This window comes from Oreochromis niloticus, linkage group LG6 (assembly GCF_001858045.2).
Source record: "Oreochromis niloticus isolate F11D_XX linkage group LG6, O_niloticus_UMD_NMBU, whole genome shotgun sequence".
Taxonomy (NCBI): domain Eukaryota; kingdom Metazoa; phylum Chordata; class Actinopteri; order Cichliformes; family Cichlidae; genus Oreochromis; species Oreochromis niloticus.
The window spans coordinates 42,091,155-42,113,840 of record NC_031971.2 but is presented as its reverse complement, the minus strand read 5'-3'; the positions used below and the strand labels follow the sequence as shown (position 1 = coordinate 42,113,840).

Genomic DNA, 22,686 nt, shown 5'->3' with positions numbered 1-22,686 from the left:
GGAGACATGTTAAACCACACTAAGATGAAAAAGCATTTCCAACAGTGCCAGACGCAGTGGCGCTGTGAGTGAAGGCTGTCATGTGATATCCTCTCAGTATCTATGCTAAGTTTAGCTAACACTTATGGTGGTTAGTTAGCTGCATCATCAAGTCACTGATATTTAACTCTGGATGACCTTGGCCACACTCCTAACACTAACCCTTTATATACTCACATATTCTTTGTTTGGTCTTACTGACCATTCGAACCACACATTCAGTCAGTGCTGTATCTATCTGATACCACAGGTTGACCTCACATGCAGTTTCTGGAATGTGGGAGGACATTCCTGCAGACTGTACAGACAACGACCCAGCTGGGGCTCCATAAGGGACCTTCCTGCTGGAGGCAAAGAGCAAACCTCTGCACAACCATGCTGCTCACATAAAATTATAAAAGACAGTTCCCTCACCCACCCAGCCATTGTGAGAGGAAAATTAATCAGAAGCTGGCCAGTGTCTGACCCGACTGGTGTGTTGTTATTTTCCACAGTTTTAGGTTGCACCACCTTTGGATGCTGGGTTTAACAAATGCTGTATTTAAAGATCTTGTATTCCTGAAACAAATGATGAAGTGAAGATGGAAAACCTGTCCAGTCCAGATTTAGAGCTCCAATGAACTCATCAAATAAACCTGATTTAGGACTCATGGTGCCTGACTTGGTCCACCAGGCTGCGATGATGGGAAATGGGAGCTTTGAGCAGAGTTCATCTACAGGCTGCCTGGCTGCCTCTTCATGACAGTCATTATGATGAAGCACCTTTAAAAAATAGTAATGGAAATGTTCCGAACACACGAGGCAAAGACTTTCAGTTACGTATGATTTTTTTTTTTTTTACTGAATTATGAATTCAATTTTGAACTTTCACAGGTGGAACTCCTACTTTAGTCTTCATTTTCTTTTATGTTATTACATTACTCTTGGAAAGATATAAATTACATAATGAGTGACGGTTGGAGCACTGAAAGCACACATAAGCTGAAAGTGTTTCCTGCCTGAGCCAGCTCTATTTCTTCTTCCGTCATATATAAGAGCAGTGCGGCAGTCTCAGTCCATCAGTCTGCATCGCTTTGCTCTTCAGCAGCTTCTCTTCTTCCTTGGCTTCAGTAAGTCAGCTTCTTTTGGTTCTCTCATGTTTTAACTGCTATGTTTGAACCAACTCAATTAATTTATTTACAGCTCATGTCTTGTTGTGATTTATCTCAACTTTTTTTTTCAGATTTAAAAGTTTCAAAGTAAAATATCTTTTTTCCCCTGAATTATGAATTTGCTTTGGTTTCTGTAATTCTTTCCTGACTTCATTAGAAAATCTTTATGTTTGTTTTTCCTAATCTTCTTTCTTCTCTCACAGCTTTTCAATATTTTCTATTTTATCATTATTATTATTTAAAATCTTGAATTTCTTCTGAATTTAGCTTTCATGTCAGAATATTTCGGACTTCTCCTTTGTTGCAGCATCTTGGTACAAAAACAGAATATATGTATTTACAGTATAAATAGTCCATACATCTCTGTATAAATGTATTTGAATTTTAATTTGAGTCAAAAGAAAAAACTTTGTGCATTGAAAATATTTGTCCATGTTTTATGAATATTTGTCCATGTTTTATCAACAGACGTCGTCACAGTTTGTTCAGCTGTTTGATGTTTTTGGCAGGAAACGATTGATGCGTCTCGCTATGACACGTGCAGTGATGTGTCTTCAGCTCCTCTTCCTCTGTGCTTTAATGTGTGCTGCTCTGCCTCCACCAGCTTTCTATACTAGGTAAGCTGTTCACATGAAGACATGTCAAAGAGACCATACGAACATCAACTGAAGTAACTGGTCCCAGATCAGAATATATTTTCTAAATCATTTAAGTCCGTATGAGGCACAGTCATCTTCAGCTTGGTTACATCAGAGCGAAGAGGCTCTGATGGACAGTCTGTGTTGATTAAAATAGATGACGGTCAGAAGAACCTGAGATCTTTGTCAGCAGGTTCTTGTCTTTTTCTTTTTTTTTTAGAGCTCAGGCAGATGGCACAGACAGGAAACAATGAGCATCTGTTCATGATGTGGATGACCTGAAACTCATCTATGATTTAACCCAGTAAAAAGAACAAAGGAAGGCATGAGTTCAAACTACTGCGAGTATCACACTTTCACTTTTTGTCCCCAGTAACAATGATCTGAGCTCTATACCTCGCCAAAACAAAGCTGGATAGTTTCTCTGAGCTTCAAGAGATTCAAGATTCAAGATTCTTTATTCGTCATGTGCATAGTTATACAAGTATAACAAGCAGTGAAATGTTTTCTGACACGCGCCTCAACTTGTGAAAAAGGGGGAGAGAAGAAGAACATTATATATTATATACATGAGGTGAATGTGCAGTAGTAGCATGTATTCAGCAAGCAAGTAAATTCTGTACATTAAGTGAATTAAATAAGAATAGACCGTCAACACTGGAAAGAACATCTGAAACAGGTCTTGAAGTACACACCAGGCTGAATCATGGGGGCTAATAATAAAGCTGTGGCCTCTTCAGAGTGACGGCTGGAGATCTCACGTCTGATTTGCCCCACAGGCTGATTCCCCCACCCAGCTTACTGTCACTGCGAGAGTGAACGAGCGCTTTGATCTGCAGTCAGGCTGCTTCACATCAAAAAGAAACCAAAACCGTCTTTTGCTGCCATAGTATTTTAGAAACAGTAAAAAAATATTTAAATCATATTTACTCTGATAATCTCGCTCCAGTTTATTTAGCACTGCTCAGTTTTGACTTGTTTTAGTTTTAGAAACCAAAAAAGGGCTTTTTTTAATGGGAGGGTAAACATAAAGCAGACGTCTGATATCTGCAAGATTATTTTCAGTATTTGGACTGAATGTCACAGCCAGCGGAAGCTGACTGTGTGTTGAGTGAATAATGGACACAAATGCAGACAAAGGGGAATGTGGAACCTGACCTGAATTAACAAAAGGCGAGCGGTATATCGAGGCTGATAAAGAGGTGCAAACGAGGGGCCAAGAACATGAAACTGAACAGGAACATGTAATAATGAAACTATGACATAACCCTCACATGAACCTGAACCATGATTTAGGTTCCCATTGAGTCCCTCTCTGTGTGTTTTTGTGCGTGTCTCTTTTCTGCTCATTCCCCTCATGTTCATTCATTGTCACCTCTGTCTGCCATGTTTATCCATGTTCCCTCGCTCCCTCTCTCGCTCTCTTGTTCCCTCACTCCCTCTCTCGTCCTCTCTCTGTCTCTCCCTCGTGTTCCCTCACTCCGTCTCTCATCCTCTCTCTCTCTCTCATGTTCCCTCGCTCCCTCTCTCTCTCTCTTGTTCCCTCACTCCCTCTCTCATCTTCTCTCTCTCATGTTCCCTCACTCCCCATCTCTCTCTCGTTCCCTCACTCCCTCTCTCGTCCTCTCTCTCTCTCATGTTCCCTCGCTCCCTCTCTCATCCTGTCTCTCTCTCTTGTGTTCCCTCGCTCCCTGTCTCATCCTCTCTTTCTCTCTCTCTCGTGTTCCCTCGCTCCCTCTCTCATCCTCTCTCTCTCTCTCTCGTGTTCCCTCGCTCCCTCTCTCGTCCTCTCTCTCTCATGTTCCCTCGCTCCCTCTCTCATCCTCTCTCTCTCATGTTCTCTCACTCCATCTCTCGTCCTCTCTCTCATGTTCCCTCGCTCCCTCTCTCATCCTCTCTCTCTCTCTCGTGTTCCCTCGCTCCCTCTCTCATCCTCTCTCTCTCTCTCGTTCCCTCGCTCCCTCTCTCATCCTCTCTCTCTCATGTTCCCTCACTCCATCTCTCGTCCTCTCTCTCTCATGTTCCCTCACTCCCTCTCTCGTCCTCTCTCTCTCTCGCCCTTGTATTCCCTCGTTCCATCTCTCGTTCGCTCTCCCCAAGTCCGGGTGTCTCAGTCTGTGTGCTTCCTGTTTTATTTTGACAGTCTTGTGTTCCATGTTCAGTGTGTTTAGTTTTTCTTCTCCTGTGGCATCGTGTTCATTTCTATCGGCTGTTTCCTCATGTTTTTCTACTTCCCCTGATCACCTCCTGACTGTATACAGTCTGTGAGTTTTTAATCTTTCTTTGTCAGGTCATCTGTTGAGCTCATGTCATGTTTCCACCGTATTGATTTGCCTCGGCCTTTGTTTTGTATCTTTTTACCAGGCACAATAAACGGCTCGCCTTTTGTTAAGATCAAGTTTGGTTTCTACGCTTTGTTTAGTCTGCATTTGGGTCTTCTGTTCCACACAGACTGCTTCTGCAGACTGTGACAAATATATTTGCTTTTTAACAGTAAAATATGTGATGCATTGTCTGAACAGTTAATGTTAACTAGAGCTGTTGAATGGGATGTATTGAACCAAATTTTAACTTCAAGTTCAGAAAAACAGCTTAAACTTTTATTTCCTAATTCTGTAATATTGGGTAAAATAAGAGAATATACAAAGAATGGACTTTGAGTAGAGTTACTGTCCTGCTAACAATATCATCCATCCATCCATCCATCCATCCATTTTCTTCCACTTATCTGGGGCCAGGTCGCGGGGGCAGTAGCCCAAGCAGAGAAGCCCAGACCTCCCTCTCCCCAGCCACCTCCGGGGAACACCAAGGTGTTCCCAGGTCAGCCGAGAGACATAATCTCTCCAGTATGTCCTGGGTCTGCCCTGGGGCCTCCTCCCGGTGGGACATGCCCGGAAAACCTCGCCCAGGAGGCGCTCAGGGGGCATGCTTGTCAGATGCCCGAACCACCTCAACTGGCTCCTTTCGATGTGGAGGAGCAGCGGCTCTACTCTGAGCCCCTCCCAGACGGCTGAACTTCTCACGCTATCTCTAAGGGAGAGGCCAGCCACCCTTTGGAGGAAGCCCATTTCCGCTGCTTGTATTCACGATCTCGTTCTTTCAGTCACTACCCACAGCTCGTGACCATAGGTGAGGTTGGGGGCGTAGATCAACCGGTAAATTGAGAGCTTCGCTTTTACACTCAGCTCTCTCTTCACCACAACAGACCGGAACAGTATTCGCATCAGTGCAGCTGCTGCACCACTCCATCTGTCGATCTCCCGCTCCCTTCTCCCATCACTCGTGAACAAGACGCCGAGATACTTAAACTCTCCCACTTGGGGCAAGGTAAAGTCCCTGACATGGAGTGGGCACTCCACCCTTTTCCGGCTGAGGACCATGGCCTCAATATCATTATCTCTTTTGTTTTTACAGCACCTAAATCTATTGGCAGGTAACCTACCAATACATTAGGCATGCATGTACAGCAAGTGTGGATTTTATCTGGGTGTACTGATAGCACAGAGTTTTATTTTTAAACTTCTTACTTTTAAAAAGCAAATCTTAATCTTTTATGCTGCTATCTCTATGGTGCAGCTAGTGTTTGTTGCTAAGTTCTGGAACTATTGCGAGGCTCAATGATCCATATGTGAATGAGTGAGATACCTATCAGTTTTAGCATAGGAGAAGGTGGAGTCTGAAACATCCAGTGAACCCACTGAAGCGGTTTCCTGGAAAATCCACAGGAAATTTCTTCCTATTTGTGATTGTTGGTGTCTTATGGAGTTTTACCCACTCATGATTACAGTCCTTCTTACAGTTTATAGTGCCAGTAACATTCATAAAAACACAGAAAGCATAATGCTGTGCAAATTTCACGTCTTTTAAACTCTGGATAAGTTAATGAAATGGAGTTGTGTCTCTGAGTTGTTGCTGCTGTTCTTTGTGCAGATCTTCACGTCATGCTGATGGACTGTTCACCAGTGGTTACAGCAGACTGCTGAGTCAGCTTACAGCTAAAGATTATCTGGAGTCACTGATGGAAAAACGGGTCAAGTATGAAACTCTGCATCGTTCAGAAAAGAGCCACATGTTCTTAATGCACCAGGACTGCTTTCCTATGAAAATGTTTTCGACTTGTTTTGTTAATGTTTGAATGAAGCATCATTTCCAAAACTGTTTTAGAGTAGTTCAAATAAACACCCATTTACTTTCAAATTAGTGCTTATTATCCATACATTAGGGTTAGGCTGCTTTGATGGCCTGCCTGGGATTACCATAATGACACATACAGTGGTGTGAAAAACTGTTTGCCCCTTTCCTTTTTCTTTGGATGTTGGTCACACTTAAATTATTCAGATCAAGCAAATTTGCAACATGCAGTTACTAAATGAAGGTGTTTTTAATTTTCAGAGGAAAAAAATCATGGCGCTGTGTGAAAAAGTGATTGTCCCCGTAGACCTAATAACTGGTTGAGCCACACTTAGCAGCAACAACTGCAGTCAACAGTTTACAGTATCTGGTAATGAGTCTTTTACAGCTCTGTGAAGGAATTTTGGCCCACTCATCTTTACAGAATTAATGTAAATCAGCCACAACTTTTCTGTTTTTAATCTTTTTTTAACATTTTTAATAACTTAATAACTGTAAATAAATTTTTAAATCTACGTGCTCCATTGTCCTGTCACTTTGCTACTGGAACACCTGACTTTCTCCAATGAGGAACGATAAATATATTTTTATTGTATTCTATTCTACATTAGAGGACTTTGGAGCATCATGTTCCTTTGTGAAATGCTGTGTTACGTTTACACCAGATGTAATGGGACACTTTTGTAAACTTTTGTCTCATCAGTCCACAGAGTATTTTCCCAAAAGTCTTGGGGATTGTCAATATATTTTCTGACAAAACTGAGACGAGCCTTTATGTTCTTTTTGCTGAACAGGGAGTTTTTGCTCAGTCTCTTTCTTATGGTGGAGTCATGAACTCTGACCTTAACTAAGGCAAGTGAGGCCTGCAGTTGATTGGATGTTGTTCTGGGGGTCTTTTGTGACCTCTTGGGTGAGTTGTCACTGGGCTCTTTGGGTCGACTGGCTGCTCCTGTTCCATGTTTTCACCATGGGTGGATAATGGCTCTCAGTGCAGTTCACTGGAATCCCACAGCTACATGGCCATGTAGGTTTGGATTTTTTAAATAATAAACACATTTATCCCTGGAAGTGCAGGTTATGGGGGGGGGTTGGGTATAAAAACAGATTGTGGGAAGATTGTGGGAAGATTGTGTTAAGACGTCTAAATGCTCAAGACCTGCAAACTGACTCACTTGGTGAGTCTGGAGGTGCCTGACTGACCTGAGATGCCAACCACAGACCAGAGGGTCAAACAGGTGCGTGGGGTGCGAGGGCTCACCTGTGATGGCCCTGGTTTACCTGAGACAGGAGGATCTGGCGATGGCCTCCAGGGGTGGCAGGGGGTAGCCAACAATTTTTTGGGTGGTGTTAATTACTTTCTGCACAACCTTCCTGTTCTCAGGCCCTGTGTACCAAACACCCAGGGAGTAGTACTTAGTAGTGCTCAGTATTGCTGAGGAGCGGTAGCAGGCAGCTTCTGATCCAGGTTATTTTATTTGTATTTTAATGTATTTTATTTGCAGTTGCTGAGCTTCTGAACTCCAGTGGAAGCAGTCATGGTGCTGCTTAGTTTTTTGCCTCTTAAATCTTTTTCACATGACTATAGATACCTCTGGCTCATACAGGAGAATTCATGTCAAAATATGTGTATTGGAATATGATGACTGTTGAGAGCAGCATTTTATACCGATGGTCAAAATGACATCCTCGATGGTTCCAGGTACAAATAGTTGTAACTGTTTTTTTGTTTGTTTTCTTTTATCTCACACTCCCCAAAATTCAATCTGTTATGAATAACCCTGTTTTAGGTACAGGCTAAAGATGAGATAATGGGATTCAATATTATCAGAGTTAAAGCATGTATAAAAGGCAAAATGAGTGGACATGAACACCTTGGTGGTTCTAGTGTTAAAAGTTCTTCTCTTCATACTTTAAGGCACTTTACAGTTTAATGAAGCGGTCTTTGAACAAAGGAGTAAGAAATGTTTTTTAAAATTATGTTGATATGAAGACCCTTTGCATAAATAATAACAACTTTTTTTTCTTTTCTTTTTTTTTTACCAGATTTACAGCATTTCAAATGCAGGAGATAAAAATCTTCCAGTCACGATGTTTTCATAATAGGTTTAGGTTATTTTAAAGTTTATGGCTTCTAGCTCATCCTCTTAAAAATTAATGTTTCTCCTTATAGTGGTGACCTGACAGAAAACCTGCTTCCAGCCAAACGGCACTCTGATGCCGTTTTCACTGACAGCTACAGCCGTTTCCGCAAACAGATGGCGGCCAAGAAATACTTGAACTCCGTGCTGCAGGGAAAGAGAAGGTAGAGCAACTCATGCAGCACAGGAACACTGAAAATTTCAAATATGACCACAAAGGTCCATGTCATATGACCACATTTTATTTTATTTTATTTTATTTTGACCAGGACATGTCCTTCAATGCACATATTAAACAAATATGTAAGACTGCTTTCTTCCATTTGTGCAACATCTCTAAAATTAGAAATATCCTGTCTCAGAGTGATGCTGAAAAACTAGTTCATGCATTTATTACTTCCAGGCTGGACGACTGTAATTCTTTATTATCAGGATGTCCTAAAAACTCCCTGAAAAGCCTTCAGTTAATCCAAAATGCTGCAGCAAGAGTCCTGACAGGGACTAGAAAGAGAGAGCAGATTTCTCCTGTTTTGGCTTCCCTTCATTGGCTTCCTGTTAAATCCAGAATTCAAAATCCTGCTCCTCACATACAAGGTCTTAAATAATCAGGCCCCATCTTATCTTAATGACCTTGTAGTACCATATCACCCTATTAGAGCACTTCGCTCTCACACTGCAGGCCTACTTGTTGTTCCTAGAGTATTTAAAAGTAGAATGGGAGGCAGAGCCTTCAGTTTTCAGGCCCCTCTTCTGTGGAACCAGCTTCCAGTTTGGATTCGGGAGACAGACACTATCTCTACTTTTAAGATTAGGCTTCAAACTTTCCTTTTTGCTAAAGCATATAGTTAGCCCTGCTGTAGGCTGCTGGGGGGTGATGCACTGAGTTTTTCTACAGTCACCTTTCTCACTCACTATGAGAATGAGAGGCGGCAGGCTGAGGTGGGTGTCTTAGTATCCCCTGTGCTTGCTACCTGTGCATTGGAGTTCTTCCCAGTGGGTGACAGGGTTTATTCCCTGCACCTTCAGATTGGGGAATGGGTCCTGATCATCACTGCGCCTATGTGCCAAATAACATTTCAGAGTACCCGGCCTTCCTGGAGCCCCTGGGTGGGGTTCTTGAGGACACTCCACCTGGGGACTCTGTCGTTTTACTGGGAGAATTCAGCACTCATGTGGTCAATGACAGTGAGTCCTGGAGGGGCGTGATTGGAACCAGAGTGGTATTCTGTTACTAGACTTCTGCGCAAATGACAGTTTGTCCATAGCAAACACCACGTTTGAACATAAGGGTGCCCATAAGTGCACATGGCACCAGGACACCTCAGGCCGCATTTTGACGATAGATTTTGTAATTGTATCATCAGATCTGGGGCCATATGTTCTGGATTCTTGGGTGAAAAGAGGTGCTAAGCTTTCCACTGATCACCACCTGGTGGTGAGTTGGATCAGGCAGCAGGGGAGGATGCAGGACAGACCTGGGAGGTTTAAAAATATAGTGAGGGTGTACTGAGAATGCGACAACTTGTCTCTGTCGTCCCCCCCTTGAGGTCAATGAGGCATTTAAACAACTCTTTGGTGGCAGGGTCGCTGGGGTGGAAAAGGTTTACCCTGAGTTCCTGAAAGCTCTAGATGTTGTGTGCTCCAACTATAGCAGGAGCTTGGTCCACAAAGAAGTTGGACTCATTTCCGGTTGGTGTTGGACTCAGCCAGGACTGACCTTTGTCACCGATTCTGTTCATTATTTTTGTGGACAGAATTTCTAGGCATAGCCAAGTGGTCGAAATCTTCCACTTGAGCAGTCTCAGAATCTTGTTTCTGCTTTTCACCAATGATGTGGTTCTCTTGGTTTCATCGGGTGGTGGCCTCATACTTGCACTGGAGCAGTTTGCAACCAAGTGTGAACTGATGGGAATGAGAATCAGCAACTCCAATTCTGATGATATGGTCCTGAGCTGGAAAAGGGTGGAGTGCACACCCTGGGTCAGGGACAAGTTACTGCCCCAGGTGGAGGAGTTTAAGTATCTCAGAATCTTGTTCATGAGTGAGAGAAGAAGGGAGCAGATTGGTGCTGCGGCTGCAGTCATGCGGATACTGTACCACTCTCTTGTGGTGAAGAGAGAGCTGGGCATAAAAGCAAAGCTCTCGATTTACTGGCCAGTTTACGTCCCCACTCTCACCTGTGGTCATGAGCTGTGGGTAGTGACTGAAAGAACGAGATCGTGGATACAAACAGCAGAAATTAGCTTTCTCAGAAGGGTGGCTGCCCTCTCCCTTAGCCATACGATGAGTTCAGCTGTTACATCCCCCAGGAGGATGCAGGTTTTCTTTTGTTAAAAAATCTCTTATGTTTTGTCTAGGCCCTGCCTCCTCTGTCTTGATTGGGTGCTGCTCCCTGAACCCACATAATTGCTACTCAGCAGAGGCCTATACAATGCCTGTGCAGCTATGTTTCGGGGCCCTCCGGCCATTTGGACTGCCATACTTGTGCAGGCTTACATGCCTTTTGAAGCGCATGTGCATCTTGTTTTTCTGTGTTCAGACTGCCTGCAGGGGAGAGCTGCCTTTTGTTTTGTGATCCTGTTTTCTCCTGTTTATGTATTGTTAGGTAGGTTATGGTTATTGGTTGTATATTTTGTTTTCTTTGGAGTTAGGCAAGTTCCTTTTATTTTCATATTAGGGATGTTTTGCTTGTTATGTTGGCCTTGGCTCTCCCTGAAGCTGATTGTCAGTCTAAACCCAATCTTTACAACTAGCTGAAGATAAACCTTTTAAAAGGTATCACTATTTTAACTTTATGTTAGCCCCTTCTATAGCCAGGGGACATAACATCTGCCATCCACTAGGGGCTCAGATTAGAGCCGCTGCTTTTTCATATCGAAAGGAGCCAGTTGAGGTGGTTCAGGGATGCCATAACAGGGATGCCTTCTGAGTAGGTATTCTGGGCTTGTCCAACTGGGGCAGACTCAGGACACGCTGGAGAGATTATACACCGTGTGTAATTAACGTTGAGTACGCTAACCACGTTATTACACTAATGCATGTAAGGTGAACTAGCAAACACCGTCGTAGCTACATGCGGCTGTCTTCTTGTTTGATGGCAGATACTCCCTTCACCCTGGCCAAAAAGGCTAAAATGACCAAAGAAAAAGTGGAAAACAGTTAAACATGAGAGGTTTTTGGACAAAGTTTGTGTTTTTTCCATTGATTAAGCACTGCTTCCAGCCAAGAGTGAGACCATATATGCCCTATAGCTGCAGAAAAGGCTAACATTGTTATCTTTTTACAAAAAAAACAGCTGAACATGAGAGGTTTTTGGACCAATTTTGTGTTCTCCACTCTTTAAGCACCGGTTTAAGCACCGTTTAAGCACCGGCACCGTTTCAAAAGTACCGGTTTGGCACTGGTATCGGATAAAACCTAAATGATACCCATCCCTACTGGTGAGCAAATGAAGATTCCACCTGTTTGGGCCTATTCATATTGCTGGACATACTTTGGACTTGGTCTTTACTTATGGCGTTGCCCATGACGATCTGCACATAAATGAAGTTGTTTTCAGTGACTATAAGTCTTCGTGTCACAGCAGACGTGTGGGGTTAGGAGTGAGGACCCAAGATGCAGGCACTGCTGATGTGAGTGAGCTTTATTGTGGACAGGGACACACAACAAAAGACGAGGGTGGCGAAAACAGAACTGAGAAATAACCTAAACTGGGAAAAACTAAGAATTAAACAACAAACCAGAGCACAAGGAGATTGAGAGTGGAGGTACATGAAGCATAGAGGAACACAGGGAGACTCGGGGAGAAAACACAGACGAACCAGCAACATGCAGGAAAAAACACAGGGCTCAAATACACAAAGGAGCAATCAGGGAATGAGAAACAGGAGGGAGACATAACGAACATAACGAGATACGTGGAAGCAAAACTAGACACACTAACGTAGGACTGGGACTATCAAAATAAAACAGGAAAGAAGAGGCAATTCACAAAGACGCAGACTTGACACCGAACTAAAAGGGACTCATGGAAAAGAACAAGAAATCACAGAGCAGAGAACTAGAGCACTAGAAATACAGAGAAAGAAACCTAAACACTAACAGTGATAACAATGATGAAAATCAAACATCAAATCAGGACACAACTCATTTACAGCAAAGAAATTATAGAACAATAATAATAATAATAACAAAACACTGGGTCACCGACCCAGGACCATGAAACTTCTTTAATGTTTGGTATAATTCAGGGTCTTTTTCTTAAGTTTGTATTTAGAGTGGGCAGGTGTTTATTCCCCTCTTTATTTATAGAGTTTGTACATGTAATTTGACATATCAGGCCTATTAAAACAAGTACCAAACGATACAAAGACATACCTCAATACAGATTAGGCTATTACAATTTGGATGATAACAATAAAAAAAATAAAATTAAAACAAAGAAAAAAAGGAAAAAGGAAAAAAAAAACATACACAGAGAACCCAACAAAAGCAGAAAACAAAAAACAACGAAAAACAATGAAGTGAAAGTAAACTCTGGCAAGATAGAAGATGCAAAGTTTCTTATTTGAAAGTAGCAGAACAAATTATACGAGGGCAAATCATACAAAGAATAAAGGTCACTAAAGCTGAGGAAAGTGTTATCTTTAAAAAAGTCATAAAAACATTTGATACCTTTTCTTGTCCATGTACAGAAGGAGGAGTCCACCAGGGATGGTGGGAAGAGGTGGTTGTTGCAGATTGGGGTCAGAGCAGAAGCAGAGACTGAACTGAAGTGACGCTGGAATTGATACCATATTTTCAGAGAGGGTTGTCTGTGAATTGTAACAGGGAAACAGGAAGGGACGAAAATAATAGTTCTGAAAGGGAGGAAGAGAAACATGATTGAGCCTCAAGCAACACCAAGTAGCTTGAGGATCAATCAGCCAATAGGTATACTTTTGAATGTTGGCTGCCCAATACTAAAACATCAAGTTGGGCAGAGCAAGACCCCCACTGAGCTTACACTGTTGTAGTGAGGTCATACTAATCCTGGGGGTCTTATTTGCCCATATGAATGATGAAATCATTCGATTCACAGATTTGAAGAAGGATTTAGGTAGAAACAGTGGGAAATTTGGGTAGAATATTCATTTTTAGAATATTAATCCTGCCAAGAAGTGATACAGGAAAGTTTGCCCACCTTTGAAAAGCCAACCTTACAGGTCAGCAAAGGGTTAAAATTTGCAGTTCACATAGAGTGGGCAAGTTTTTAACGATTCTGCTACTTCCAAGTTTTTTTTCTTCTTTTCTGATGGTAACACTGCGCTCCTTGTTAACTGTTTTTAATGACTTAACTTCAGTAATAGTGTTAAGAGATTTCTTAGGATTTTGGGGTTTTTATTATGTTATGCTTAAAAGTACGTTTCATTATCTAAATGTGTTTGCTCTTTTCAGTATTCAGCTTAAACTCTGCAACTCTGTGCAGACTCCTAAATGGGGAAGTTACACAGGAAGCCTGCAGTTCTATTTTCTCTCTTCCTGTATGTGCTCTCTGAATAAAGACTCTTCCTTTTTACTGCAGCGGTGCGAGTCTCCCTGAGTCTCGACCGTGTACACGTAAACCTGTCTGAGCCTTTTTATTCCGACCTGGGTTGCAATACAGGAAAACTCCTGACATTTCTTGGTCCTTCGAGCCGGATGGGACACAGCGCTTTTGTGTGACCCCACAGGAAAGCCTCATCGAGTCCTGCCGTCGTGAGAAGCCCGCGCTGAAGTCTGTCGACAGCTCCTGTCCAGGTACAGGATAAAGTCCAGAGACGTGAATTCGGGTTCTGGCCAGCGTTCTTATAAGTGGTCCACGGCGGTGGGGGTCGATGAGGTAAACCTGAGAGACCGGCAGTGAATCAGCAACCAGGTGAATATTAACACTCAGACACCTCGCGTAAAACGTCTAGGCTCGGCTCGCCCAGAGGGGTTGGTAGCATTCCTAAAAGTAAACGCTCGCCTGAAAAAGGGGCTGGAAGCTATTTTAGATAAACCTGGTCCGTAAGACGTAGTGCGCGTTGAAAAGGTATTGTTGTTGTTTTATTTTTGTTGGTGGAATAAATTGATTTTACAGCACAATAAGGAGGCTGAACTATTCCACTATTTTGTTTGCTGTTGGCCACCCAAGTACTGGTGAAAAGAGAGAAACAGGTCGTGTTTCATCACGTAAAGGTGACACCGCTTTCAAGAATAGCTTGAAAGTAGAAGGCCGTGTCAACTACCTCTCTCGATTCTCGTGCCAGAGAAGGTGCCGCAGTTGTGTAGTTGTAAAGTATTAAAATTAAGAGGATTAAAATGGGTAACTCACTGCTGACGAGCAGTGGATAGAAAAGAAATGTCCAGGTGCCGGACAAATTAGTGCATATAGATGGAGAAATCCAAAGAAAACCTAAATGTCCCACGTGGGAGGGAAAATGCATTGACTAAACTATAAGAAACCTCCAAGCAGAAATAAATACTGAAAAGGAAGCTAAAAAGAAAACAAAGAGTACACAAGAGTTGTAATATTTTAAAGCATGGAAAGTGGAATGAAGTGGAATAAACAAAAGGTTAAATTAAGGTTAACTTAAAGTAGAGCTTATCTGCGATAAGCACGATAATAGTAGATAATAGGAAGGTTAACAACCTGTAAACTGGTATTAACAATGAAACATAGTTGGCATGACGACCGTGCCTAGAATGAATAGAATGCATGAAACCAGATAATTCACACGAAAATATATCAAATAAAAAAGAGAGATGCATAAGGTATATTAAGGCTGTGTCATTGTTCAGCCAAGGAAAATGTCTCCAGCTTGGGAAGGTGTGCAGCTGCAGATTCACACAGACCCGTGATGGATACATAATAAAATATATCAAATCAAATCAAATCAAATCAAAGTTTATTTATATAGCACATATTAAAACAACAGTGTTGACCATAGTGCTTCACAGTCAGTCAAAACACAAGACAATTAAAACAAACAATAAAATAGGACAACAAACAATAGGTAACAACACAATAAGCTAAAATCAGCCAACTAGTTAGAATCAAAGGCCAAAGTAAACAGATAAGTTTTAAGACGAGATCTAAAAGACTGGATAGACTCGGCCATACGAATATGTACAGGGAGGTTATTCCAGAGTCTAGGTGCCATGATCGCAAAGGCCCGGTCTCCTCTCGACTTCATTCGAGACCTAGGTTGTGCAAGGAGCAAGTGATTGGATGATCTAAGCGCTCTGTTGGGATTATATAGGTGAAGTAGGTCAGAGAGATAGGTGGGCGCTAAATTATTCAGAATTTGAAAAGTGAACAAAAGAATTTTAAAATCTATGCGATATTTAACAGGGAGCCAATGTAGAATATAAACTAATATACTATTGTATATTAGTAGTGAAGTAGTGTATTGTAATATACTATTGCTGTTATAAAAAAGGAAAAACAATACAATGATAACATTAATAATGACATACTATTAATAAGAAGGGGCACCTCAGTCAGTTATGATGTGAGGTGGAAGATTGTTAAAAGTAGTCTGATTCAAGCTTAAGGTTTGCTCAAACTCAATACAATGATATATGAGATGAAGAAAATAAGGAATTAACTACACTAATCAGGTGCATAGAGACACTTGACCTGCTTGTAAACCTGTCATCTTAGATGAGACTTTGTTAAGATGAAGACCTATACTAACAACTAATGAGCCAAACCCTGTATACAACAGCTAAAACTACAAGATTGAGAAGCTGAATTAAATAAATATGTGGACACTACCAAGCTAATGAGGAGCGGTGACGCGCATGGAGATGCTGGTTTTGCTCACTACAATTGTATAAATGGAGTTTGAATTCATTACAATATGAAAGCATATTTTGAGTGATTCTAACTGTGTGAATGCTGTGAGTAGTAGGTTTTGAGTGATTGGGTGTGATTTGTACAAAAATAATAAAACATAAGTAATAATAACACTACAAAGGTTCATAGTGGAGTGAGTGAACAAGTGGAATTTTTGAGAGAAAAGGCAGTGTGTGTGATGATACCTGATGTCTGAAAGGGCTCTATTCAGGAGTGTGAACGTGACATAAAGGTGTTGGTTTTAGATCAAGATTTAGCAGAATTAAAGAGGGTTTATAGACTATGAATACAAAGAGAAACAAAAGAGTTCGAGTAGTCTGCAGAAACAGGAAATGTATTTAATATATATGTGTGCCTGTGGTGTGTCAAGACAGCTCACAGAGAGAAACAGAACTATATGAATAGAATGAATAGACAACACATACTCAAATTGTTATATGTGAAATTATTTTTGGAAAGGGTCAGAAGAGATAATTCGAACTTGGAACTCAGTGATATGATGCATGAATTAAACCTTATGGCAATATACACTTGCAATGAAGAAAGCAGCTTACACTCAATTAATATGAACGCAAAGCCTTAGGCCATAGGCAATTTGTTTTATTTTTGTTTGTTTGCTTAGTAAGTTTGGAAAACAAATTTGTGATCATATTTGTGATCACAGTGACACTTTAATGTCTGACTCCTGAATGCAAATACCACTTGATGTGCTTATAAACGAACAGAAAGCTGCACCAACTACAGAACAAAGGAAATGGTTAAAAGGTGGAGCACAGCCAGAAAGTGGTTTGATGACTTGTAATGGCAAACCAATACTACCAAAGTCCCTACACATATCAGCAGCATTATTGTCAACAGGAGGGGGGGTAGGAGTGGTAGATAAAATTTCGGAAATTTGTCGGAACATGCATGATTTGCCAAAAGCAAAAACATAATGCACATAATGCACACCACCTCATCCTTTTCATACAATCCACATAGGTTTTATTGAGCTAAATGAAAGCCAAGGCTCAGAATACGCTCTAGTGATCATAGACGTGATGGCCAGAAATCTATCCAGTAAAAAAGCAGACGCCATCTCAGTAGCAAAATGTTTGTGCAACCATTTTATTTCAATATATGGCATCCCCACTCTGATAAGATCAGACAATGGGACACATATTGTTAATGAAGTAATCAGTAAGGTCTCTGAAGCACTAGGAAATAAAAAAAAAAAAGTAAAATGAAACCCTCATCATGCTTTTAGAGAAATTACCTCCTTCTGTCCTGTCTGGGACTCTCAACACCATTGGTTCTACATTGTTGTGTATCAGTAACAGCACACTGAGTGTCACAGTGTGCTGTGTGGCAGGCAGAGGTAGGACCCTAACACAGGACTCAAAGTAAAAGGGCTAACTAAAGGAGGCAGGTTTATTATTGTAACAAAAACACTCTTAAACATAAAAATACAAGAATACAAAAAGGGGAAACTAGGAATATCAAGGGAAGCAAGGCACACGGGGAAACACAAAAAATGGGAACAACGTGACAATAAGCAGAGGGACAGTGAGGACTTAAATACACACACATGATAACAGATTGGAAGAAAGGAGGAACAAATCACACATAATGAGACATGGAAAACAAAACTGAACACAATGCACGTGAGACTCAGACTACCAAAACAAAAAAGAAACCAAACACAGAGACACAGTGTGAGGGACAGCGAAACAATAGGAATGAGCAAGGGAGACATGACGGGCTGGGGAGAAGACACAGACAAGACCAAGACACGAAAGAGAGCAGACTAAATAAACAAGTAACTAAGAACTAGAAATAGAAAGGATTAAACTAGGAAGCACAAGGAAATGAAACTATACCAAATAAAGACTACAAAACACTGATCACCACAGTAACAAGTAAACAAGGTCCAAAAGTGACAAAACAAAGAACACTGGGTCAAAGACCCAGGACCGTAACACTGAAGCCTATTTTAAACACGCTGAGGTAATTCTTGTAGTACAGAAACAAAAACCTTGATGCCAGCTCTATCATTAAATACAGTGGAACCCCGACTTACGAATACCCCATTTAACGAAAAATTCAAGTTACGAAGGCACTTAACGGCAATATTTCTGCCCGTATTACAGCAAAATGCCCGCGTAACAAAATCCGCTGGCTCTGATTGGCTGAGCCCAGAATGCCCACAATGCCTTCCCAATCACGTGACAACCCCTTGGCTTTCGTACTTGCGCTTCGCTGTTCCGCTTGAACGATGTATTGTTGTTGCAGTTAGCAATAAGCCTATAGCCTATCGTTCACTCAAAAGGCGCAATGGGTGCTTCGACTTACGAAAATTTTCGACTTATGAAAGACCCTTGGGAACGAATTAATTTCGTTAGTCGGGGTTCCACTGTATTGCCATATTTTAAAATTGTCATTTGTTGGAATATTATAAGAACAAATTGTAAAAAATGCCCTGTCGTCCTCAGTTCACCCCAACAGGTCGCAGCAGATGGCCCCGCCCCTCCCTGAGCCTGGTTCTGCCGGAGGTTTCTTCCTGTTAAAAAGGAGTTTTTCCTTCCCACTGTCGCCAAAGTGCTTGCTCATAGGGGGTCATATGATTGTTGGGTTTTTCCCTGTATGTATTATTGTAGGGTCTACCTTACAATATAAAGCACCTTGAGGCGACTGTTGTGATTTGGCGCTGTATAAATAAAATTGAATTAAGTTGAAAAAACTGAAGTAAGCTCAGATCTTTAGCAGCACTCCACTGAGACCACTCTCTTGAAGAGCGCCTCTATAAAGTGCCTTGAGGCGCCTTGTTGTGTGCCTCAACTTTCAGTCTTTTATCACAAGCTAATCTGATATTTTTTTTCTTCTTGGTTAGGTTTAGGGATTAGAAATCTGATCTAGATTATCATATTAAATTTGGACACATCGTCAGTAGTGGACCTTGGATTCATCGGGTGTTTCGGCAATTATCACTAGACACCCTCATCCAAGGAGGCCCTGCCAGGGTTGGTCAGGCCCCGGAGTGTGTCACTGGTTTATGTTCAGTTGTTATTTCTCTTCTTTCTTCTGTTTAGATTTCCACAGTCTATCCTCTGCCATCTATTCACTGCAACTGTGAAATAATACTTACCTCTTTAGCATTTATGGAGCCTAACTTCTTCAAAGGGATAGAAAAGGTGATAGAGAGATGTAAGACAAAAGGACAAGATAGGAGAGAGCAGACAGGAGAGCCGGAAGGGGGGCGCCCGATCTGGCTTCCCACACCTCCCCGCCAGATCAGGCTGTACGCTCTAACTCCCCACCGCCTCCCAGAAAAGGGAAGAAGAGCAGAATATTTTCTTTTCTCTCGCGGTTAGCTGATTGCCTTAGCTGCCCAAGTGATGTCAGCCCTTTTTAGCCATAGCCAGTGACTGGTCCTCTCAGCAGTGTTAGCTAGTTCTCTTATAGCCTGCCGTTGTGCCTGTCCTCTGATCCCATTCTCTCTAAGCAGCTTTGCTGTTGTACTGGCAACAAAGCCCCTGCACCCCACTTCCACCTGGTTGTGGAGGCTGGAGCCGCTATGGTTAAGGTGAATGTGGTGCTGGAAGCAGCCACCGGTTGTGGCAAGGAAAACGCAGCACGTGTCTGCTGCGGCAGCGACATGGACACAGAGACAGGCGGGAGACTGAACACGCCAACTTTTACTCCCGTAGCTGGCGAACGGAGAGCTGCGTCACAGAGGGGCTGGAGTGATTCAGTCTGCATGCTGAGGGACAAGAAGACAAGAAACATGACAGACTAACACAGAAGACCTAAGTGAAACATAAATAAACTAAAGGCAACCAAAAGATAATCCAATTACTCAACATAATAAAGGAATAACTTAAGAACCCTAAAACGTAAACTGAAGACGTTGGGTCAGAGACCCAGGATCGTGACACTTTCCTCCCTTGCAGTTTGTTTTCCTTGAAGATTTTTAGATTTCGTTTGATTTGTTCCAGGTTTCCAGCTTGTTTATTTTGTAAGTTCTTCAGTAATAACACTTCTTTTTAAATGATCTCACTTCCTTTTTAATTAAATTTTCCATCTCAGCCTTGTGGTCTGTTTTCTGTGAACTGAATGGTTTTTCAAAGGTCATTTGATGACTCAATAAAGCGATGAAACTAAATCGTATCAGATATCTCAAAAACTTTTACGTGCTATCTAAGGAACTTCACTTGTTCTTTATTTAAATTTCTTTCTGGATTCTAAAGACGTTTTTTCTGCAGTGTGGACGATGTGACCCTGATCGCTCCAGATATTTCTTCATCTCTGACCAATGAAGGCTCCTTATTTCATGACATCATCAGTCAGCTGACTCTGGTAGGTCATCTGGATGTTTATACACCTGACAGACAAACAGCTGACCACATGAAATGATGCCAAAAGTTTTCTTTCACTAATTCAAAATGGCGTTGTCCCATTTTTAATTACAATGAGAGTGAAATTTAACTTTGAAACAAATCTCAAACTTATCAGGTTTTTTTGCCTCTCATTTATTTACCGGTTTATCTTGTTCATTTTAGGATCTGTGATGTTTGCAGTCCTGAAACAGGACGTTGTGTCTTCAACTTGTCGGCCATATTTTCTTTCATTCTTTCCTGGATGTTTTCTGTGATTTGTTTTGTTTTTTAATTGACCCAGATGTGTTGATCTTGGTGTAATGATTAATTATTTGTGTTCTACATGATGTGCTAAAAAATGTCAGTGGGTCATTTGTGTTTAGGGTGGAGCTTCATCCTGTCATTAATGACTGACCCTGTTAATTATTGATCGAGTAAAGTTTCATTATCACCTGAAGTCTGGAATAAATAAAAACAAAACAGTTTGAACCTGCATTTTATTCGACAGGATGATATATTTAATTCATCTGGTGTTGGTGTTTACATTTATTATTAATAATGTGATCAAAAATATTCTCCTGTATACTATGAATTATTTATTTTTTCCTTGTATTTTGGAGAACAATCAAACAATAATGTGCAGTTCTGCTCTGAACTCCATGATTAAGATCTTCAGATTTTTCCAATGTCACAGTTTCATCTTGCTTTGTGAAATCCGTGGCTTGACTATTCTCTCCACGTTTGTGATAAGCAATGTTCCCTCTAAGCTGCGCATGTGCGCAATTGCGCACTGCTGGCACGGTCTCTGCACACAGGAAATCTGCGTTGCGCACACACAAAAAAATCTAACCTGAATTGAAATTAAAATGAAAACTTTAACAATTCTGTTTTGCAGTGTTAGTCAGTAAGTGACTGGCTGCTCCTGTATGGGATTAGAACGATGCCACCTTATCCTATAGTCCAGCCAATGATGCGATTCACATTCGTATATACGCAGCCAATCAACGTTGTTGACAGGCTATGACAGCGTCCTTATGTGCTGACACCGGTGTTTTAGTGGGCAAAGCGGCGTGGCTGATGTGCAGTGAAGCCACATTAATGACAACGTGTCCAACCATTGGAGATGTGAGCAGGACAGACGGAACAATTGACGGAAAAGTGTGGACTTTATACCAGTTTTTAAATTGTGTTGATCGGCCACGTAAAACCAGAGTTATGATAAAAATATCTGCAATGTTTGGTTTTCTTCCTGAATACTGTCATTGTTTATATTTACTGCGGGAAGAAACGGTAAAAACGGCGTTTTATAAGGAAAACGCTCGAAAGCGCTCCCCACCTGTGAGCAAAAACAAAACCAAAAAACCCCCCACCCTATTGGTCGAAAAAAGTACCGTGTCGACCAATCAAAAAATGATATGGCAACATGGCATCTAGTTGTTAAGAAACAGGGGGAAGTTTTAGGAGTGACAGCGGTGTTCTGAGATGTGAGAGATTTGAGACGTTTAGCGCAAATCTTGTGTAGTTAGTGTGTAGTTAGTGTGTAGTTAGTGTGTAGTGTAGTCAATAGTTTTGTTGTGTGTGTCAGAACAATGAGGCGGCTGCTGAATGTTACAGGTGTTACAGCAGTGATACAGCTCCTGTTGTCAGGCCTGCAGGTATCAGGCTGTTGTTCTCCTTTATCTCATAGTGCACAGAAATTATTTTTTGGAGTGGCACAAATAATTTGTGTGGCATCAGATTTGATGCAGAACAGCTGATTGTTCTGTAAATAGTTTGAAATGTTTTAAAATAAACACCTTGGCTGCATTTAAAAAAAAATAGCTGCAAAACTCTTTGTTGTTTGCCAAACTGAGTTACTTTTTTGAAGAACTATATAATTACTTGCCCAGCATTGGTCATTATATCCTGTATTTGGCAGACAGAGTTACAGGACTCTTTCCCAGACCACAGACTCATAATACAAGTCAGAGCTTTATGAAAAAAAAAAGAAAGAAAGTTGTGTTTTCAAAATTGAAGTTCAAGTTATTTTTACTTCCAATAGTGTTAACATACTACACAGGTCATGAACAGGATTTTTTACATTTTCATTGTAAGTGGGCTAAAGCAGTTAATTAAAAGTAGTCTAACATAAATGTAAATGCTGTAATTTGATTATTTTAATAAACCATGTAACTTGGATGGATTAGATGCTGGCGTGACCACAGTGCACACGTCTGATGTCGCTCACAGTGGTCCAAGGGACGCTCAGGGAGTTTGTGTGTTCGCTCAGACACATGAAACATTAGAGGGAACATTGGTGATAAGTCACATGTTGTAGACTTGTCCTCATTTACGCGAACACGCTCGCGGTTGGATTAAATAAATTCTGGGTTG

The 22,686-nt window shown here is 41.4% G+C and overlaps 1 protein-coding gene across 1 annotated transcript; it reads left to right on the top strand.

Moving 5' to 3' along the window:
- Positions 1-1,088: 1,088 nt before the first annotated feature.
- LOC100704661 (VIP peptides) lies at positions 1,089-20,808 on the top strand. The gene is made up of 6 exons (XM_013267387.2): positions 1,089-1,148; positions 1,659-1,807; positions 5,759-5,863; positions 8,130-8,261; positions 20,200-20,293; positions 20,497-20,808. Exons 2-6 carry the CDS (start codon positions 1,710-1,712, stop codon positions 20,503-20,505), a joined length of 438 nt encoding a protein of 145 aa, XP_013122841.1. The 5' UTR covers positions 1,089-1,148; positions 1,659-1,709; the 3' UTR covers positions 20,506-20,808.
- Positions 20,809-22,686: the final 1,878 nt, after the last annotated feature.

Bases quoted from the DNA above. Each gene is read 5' to 3' on its own strand.
- LOC100704661 (XM_013267387.2), top strand. From the start codon at position 1,710: ATGCGTCTCGCTATGACACGTGCAGTGATGTGTCTTCAGCTCCTCTTC. The intron at 1,808-5,758 runs GTAAGCTGTTCA...TTCTTTGTGCAG, and splicing joins CCACCAGCTTTCTATACTAG to ATCTTCACGTCATGCTGATG. The intron at 5,864-8,129 runs GTATGAAACTCT...TTCTCCTTATAG, and splicing joins CTGATGGAAAAACGGGTCAA to TGGTGACCTGACAGAAAACC.